The sequence below is a fragment of the Salvelinus alpinus genome, chromosome 23 (assembly GCF_045679555.1).
Source record: "Salvelinus alpinus chromosome 23, SLU_Salpinus.1, whole genome shotgun sequence".
In the NCBI taxonomy this organism is placed as follows: domain Eukaryota; kingdom Metazoa; phylum Chordata; class Actinopteri; order Salmoniformes; family Salmonidae; genus Salvelinus; species Salvelinus alpinus.
The window spans coordinates 6,310,921-6,316,949 of NC_092108.1; the positions used below are offsets into that span (position 1 = coordinate 6,310,921).

Below are 6,029 nucleotides of genomic sequence, written 5' to 3' on the forward strand. Positions count from 1 at the left end.
TAAGGGACAAGCCATGCCTCTGTGGTAGTGAGATATTCCATTATGGATGGGTATCTAGTTCAACAGGCTATCTGGAATAAGGTCAAATGGGAGCGTGAGGGGTGGGTGGAGGATTAGGGGGAGGGGTGGGTGGATGTTTAGGAGGAGGGGCGGGTGGGTGGGTGGAGGTTTAGGAGGAGGGGCGGGTGGGTGGGTGGAGGTTTAGGGGGGAGGGGAGGGTGGGTGGAGGTTTCGGGGGAGGGGTGGGTGGAGATTTAGGGGGAGGGGTGGGCGGGTGGAGGTTTAGGTGCAAGGGCGGGTGGAGGTTTAGGGGGTGGGTGGGTTGGTGGAGGTTTAGGGGGAGGGGTGGATGGAGGTTTAGGGGGTGGGTGGAGGTTTAGGGGGTGGGTGGGTTGGTGGAGGTTTAGGGGGAGGGGGGGTGGGTGGAGGTTTAGGGGGTGGGTGGGTGGGTGGAGGTTTAGGGGGGGGGGCGGGTGGGTGGAGGTTTCAGGGGAGGGGCGGGTGGAGGTTTAGGGGGTGGGTGGGTGGAGGTTTAGGGGGTGGGTGGGTGGGTGGAGGTTTAGGGGGAGGGGCGAGTGGGTGGGTGGAGGTTTAGGGGGGAGGGGAGGGTGGGTGGAGGTTTCGGGGGAGGGGTGGGTGGAGGTTTAGGGGGAGGGGTGGGCGGGTGGAGGTTTAGGTGCAAGGGCGGGTGGAGGTTTAGGGGGTGGGTGGGTTGGTGGAGGTTTAGGGGGAGGGGGGGTGGGTGGCGGTTTAGGGGGTGGGTGGGTGGAGGTTTAGGGGGTGGGTGGGTTGGTGGAGGTTTAGGGGGAGGGGGGGTGGGTGGAGGTTTAGGGGGTGGGTGGGTGGGTGGAGGTTTCGTGGGAGGGGCAGGTGGAGGTTTAGGGGGAGGGGTGGATGGAGGTTTAGGGGGTGGGTGGAGGTTTAGGGGGAGGGGCGGGTGGAGGTTTAGGGGGTGGGTGGGTGGGTGGGTGGGTGGAGGTTTCGGGGGTGGGTGGGTGGGTGGAGGGTTGTAGGAGGGGGGGGCGGGTGGGTGGAGGTTTCAGGGGAGGGGCGGGTGGAGGTTTGAGGGGGTGGGTGGGTGGAGGTTTAGGGGGTGGGTGGGTGGGTGGAGGTTTAGGGGGGAGGGGCGGGTGGGTGGAGGTTTCAGGGGAGGGGCGGGTGGAGGTTTAGGGGGTGGGTGGAGGTTTAGGGGGAGGGGCGGGTGGAGGTTTAGGGGGTGGGTGGGTGGGTGTGTGGGTGGAGGTTTCGGGGGAGGGATGGATGGGTGGAGGTTTAGGGGGAGGGGCGGGGCAGGGCGGGTGGAGGTTTAGGGGGAGGGATGGATGGTGGGAGGTTTAGGGGGAGGGGTGGGTGGAGGTTTAGGGGGAGGGGTGGGTGGGTGGAGGTTTAGTGGGAGGGGTGGGTGTACAGGACATTCCAAACACTGAAACTGTCCAGACATAAAGAAAAGCAGTCTGGGTAGTGGAAGTTGGGGGCACCAATTCATAGATCAGCTGACATCACAGACTGACATCTCACCCAAGATGAAACCTCTATTGACTGTAAATCAGCAGTCTACTGTAATGTGTGCGGTATCAAATCAAGAAAGATGAACAAATTGTAAGTTAAAATGTTAAAATGAAAAACCCATAGATTCATGGCACCCATTCCGAAACCTCTGGGCATATTTTTTTTACATTGATTAAAATATGCAAGTCAGAATATATTTGGCTTGGCGAGCTAGCAAGCTCGCTAATACGATGTGAATAATGTAGTAACATCAGATCAACAGCATCCGTTTTTAAGCCCCCTGCCCCAGCTGCAAGAGGTAAGTGGACTGCGCTTTGCAGAGGCTCGCTTTGTAAGGGGCTTTTCTGGACCACTGCTGAGATGTAGTGGCTTTACAAGGGCTTTTAACAGTCCCACGAAGCATCACCCAGGTGGATGATACATCCAGCCTACCTACGAAGGAGGAGGAGGAGCTGTAAACATCGATGACGATGAGGTGCCCGATGAAGAGCTCCGTGACATGTCTGTCAGATGTTTCCACCTCCTTCCTCTAAGATACTTACCTTCTGAACTGCCTATCATCTAAAGTTGTGGAAGACCATCACCCAAGAACTGTGGGAAGTGATGACCATATAGTGGCCAGCAGTAGGAAACACAGTTTCTCCACTCTACCCTGGTTACCACTAAGCCCAAAAAGTCTCCACTCTACCCTGGTAACTACTAAGCCCAATAAGTCTCCACTCTACCCTGGTAACTACTAAGCCCAATAAGTCTCCACTCTACCCTGGTCACCACTAAGCCCAATAAGTCTCCACTCTACCCTGGTTACCACTAAGCCCAATAAGTCTCCACTCTACCCTGGTCACCACTAAGCCCAATAAGTCTCCACTCTACCCTGGTTACCACTAAGCCCAATAAGTCTCCACTCTACCCTGGTAACCACTAAGCCCAATAAGTCTCCACTCTACCCTGGTTACCACTAAACCCAATAAGTCTCCACTCTACCCTGGTTACCACTAAACCCAATAAGTCTCCACTCTACCCTGGTTACCACTAAGCCCAATAAGGGGTGTTCATGGAAAGAGTTCTCTCCTCTGCCAGATCGCTACATTTGTTTTGTTAAATAGTTTTTTTTTGTTGTTTATTTTGTTTTTAAAGAGACTTTGAGATTCTACTTGTAACAAAAATACAATATAAAATAATTATATTATTATTAAAATACTTTGCACTCTCTCATCTAAATCATATATATCCATGGTTCTGCTATTGTTATTGACTTGCTACCTTAGCTCACAATATCAAAGTAAATAAAACAGAATCAACACATTTATAACATCAGAAACAAACCAAATATAAATGTCATAATATCCACAATCAAGATAAATAAGCAATCAGCTTGATCCAGATATAGGCTAGTTTAAAGAAGGGGAAGAGAGGACAGGGTGGGGGGAGAACTCTTTCTCTTATTGGGCTTAGTGGTAACCAGGGTAGAGTGGAGACTTATTGGGTTTAGTGGTAACCAGGGTAGAGTGGAGACTTATTGGGTTTAGTGGTAACCAGGGTAGAGTGGAGACTTATTGGGTTTAGTGGTAACCAGGGTAGAGTGGAGACTTATTGGGCTTAGTGGTTACCAGGGTAGAGTGGAGAAACTGTTTCCTACTGCTGGTCACTATATGGTCTTCCCTCCCACATTATAGAGAGAGCATCGCCTCACGCGGCTACAGTACTACCTATACGCAGCAGCATATTCTCTTATGAAACAACAGTGCCTCATACCGTTTGTGTTGAGAGTCTATGAATCATTTACAAATATTCTGAAACCAAATAGGAAAATACCCCCCAAAAATAGGCAAAAGGGGTGAACTGCTAAAGAATTCTAAACGCACATCGGGGATGTCACGGTGGCAAACGCTTATTATTGTATATTATTTGTCAATAGTTTGGAAGAGAGCAGTTAAAATGTATAAACATATTATTAGCCATAACGGTCAGATATTTTTTTCTGTAACATCAATTGATAACACGTTTCAAAACCAGCATATAGTTCCACTTAATAATTCAATGTGTGGAAGGTTATCCTACATCAGTCTCAGTTTTAAACCACCGGGCACCTATCGCTGCTGTACAGTCAGCCAAACACTTTAAACTCACGCGTAAAAGTCGTTGCCTTCCCTATTACGCGGTTCCATTGAAGATAGCTGGGATAGCCATATCAATACTCTGACGTTACCTATCACAACAACCCAAACCATGCAGCTCTCCAGTGGCTACACGAGTTTATAGCCAAGGTGTGCGAATGATACCTCAACCATATATGGAATCCTTCTCCCGATAGCCGTGTCCACACACACCTAGCGGACCACAGGGGCAAACAAAGCCTATTTGTCTGGCTAAACCCTTTAAAACATTCGCCGGAGAGCGTCCTGAGCGCACTTTTAGTTGCGTAGTGTACTACCACAACAGCCTTACACGTACAGAACCGCGGGCGAGACGCTTTTTTTTGTGGGGGGAATCACGCTGCGATCTGGAGACGAGACTACAGCACCTGGGTGAATGCCGCTGGGGTTTACCGCGGACGGGATGGAAAAGGCTTGGAAGTAGCCTACCTGGTGGATTTCAAATCGCTATTTAGGTTAAGGATAACGGAAATGGGTGGCATTATTTGGAACATTCTTATATTTGATCATGGACACGCATGTGGTGACACATAAGTTATGCATTTTAGACAATGTCACGATATTAGTTATCTCAATTTTTCTTTCAGTTGGCTGTCAACCTCAGAAGCACAGCGCAGTGATTGTGGAAGTGGCCCTATAGATGCGCTCTCATCACTTGATAAGTCAAACCTGGGGGCAAGGACGCCCCTGTCTGTCCCCAAGAAACACCAGGGAGAGTTTGCCATGTGAACGGTTCAGAAACGCGTTCTCCAACGACAGTTTCTTACCTGCTTTGACATTGAAGGCTTGCAGAAGGAAAGTGATAGTGACGATGGTGGTTAGAGTGGGGTCCCACAGACACCTTTTCGTTTTCCACCTTGTGGACCATATTTTCATCTCCATTGTCACTCACTCAGCTACTCAAAGCTCCTAAAAAAAAACCCGGCGACTTTTCAGTACAAAATGTAGGTCCTTTTCCTTCCTCAAATACAGAAAAAGGACGGTGTGTTGGTAATTTCAGTTACTACAACAAAGCCATAAGTGCAAAAAAGTACTGTTTTTTCTTTAGAGCCAAACTGGGCCCTCCTGCTCCTCTCTCCCTTAGCCCCAGCCCTTAGACTGAAGGTGTTTGGGCTTTTAGGAAAAAAAACGGAGACCATTCGAATCCCCGAGAGCCGGGCGTGGGAGGGGGGATACGGCAGCAGGAAACTGACAGTTGGAAAATGTTCGGTTTAGCGAATCACGGGCTGGATAGTTGTCTTCGGTCCCGCCCATCAACTGTCAGTCAAGACTGGCCTGAGGTCCTTGGTTACAGCAGGCGTCAGGAGTCGCATCATTTATTCATCAGATATCATATTGTTATATGGAGATAGACGGAGGGAGAGACGGTGAGACACTAATGCGTAACAACGCTATAATAACGCAATGGGCTATCTAGAGTTAGATAACAGATCAATTCTACCTTCCCCTGGTGTTATTGGGGTTTCTTTATAATCTAATTAAATCAAATACATTTTTATGGCAGTAATCAAAGTAAATAGTTTTATTAGTCATCACCTGATTGTAGACAAAGGATGAAGCTCTACTTAAAATGTATAGCTGGAGGGTTTCTGGCTGCTAATGTATTTTAAACCTGAGGGATGGAGCATCACCAGTTATTCCAGAAAAGTCTTGAATCCACGAGAAATTAGAAAACAAATGAAAAGGATAAAGACCCAACAAGAAGCACAAACTGTGATACGAAAAGCTTTATTAGTCCAAATGAAATGTTTTCCAGATTGTAAAAGATTTCTATCAAAGCCACCTTCTTTTCAAAGAAAGAAACTTTGGGAAGCAAGCTGAGTTGAAGGCTGAAAATAGTTATTGCAAAAAGAGAATTGGAACAGAGAGTGGAGACAGGTGGTAGTTATGGAACACTGGAACAGAGAGTGGAGACAGGTGGTAGTTATAGAACACTGGAACAGAGAGTGGAGACAGGTGGTAGTTATAGAACACTGGAACAGAGAGTGGAGACAGGTGGTAGTTATAGAACACTGGAACAGAGAGTGGAGACAGGTGGTAGTTATAGAACACTGGAACAGAGAGTGGAGACAGGTGGTAGTTATGGAACACTGGAACAGAGAGTGGAGACAGGTGGTAGTTATAGAACACTGGAACAGAGAGTGGAGACAGGTGGTAGTTATAGAACACTGGAACAGAGAGTGGAGACAGGTGGTAGTTATAGAACACTGGAACAGAGAGTGGAGACAGGTGGTAGTTATGGAACACTGGAACAGAGAGTGGAGACAGGTGGTAGTTATGGAACACTGGAACAGAGAGTGGAGACAGGTGGTAGTTATGGAACACTGGAACAGAGAGTGGAGACAGGTGGTAGTTATAGAACAC

The 6,029-nt window shown here is 48.6% G+C and overlaps 1 protein-coding gene across 1 annotated transcript in view; it reads right to left on the bottom strand.

Moving 5' to 3' along the window:
- LOC139550125 (collagen alpha-1(XI) chain-like) overlaps nt 1-4,768 on the bottom strand; it is a 182,867-nt gene extending 178,099 nt beyond the window's left edge. The window contains exon 1 of the mRNA XM_071360770.1: nt 4,433-4,768. Within this exon, the coding sequence (XP_071216871.1) occupies nt 4,433-4,547 (115 nt within the window). The 5' untranslated portion in view covers nt 4,548-4,768. The remainder of the gene's footprint in view (nt 1-4,432) is intronic.
- Nucleotides 4,769-6,029: the final 1,261 nt, after the last annotated feature.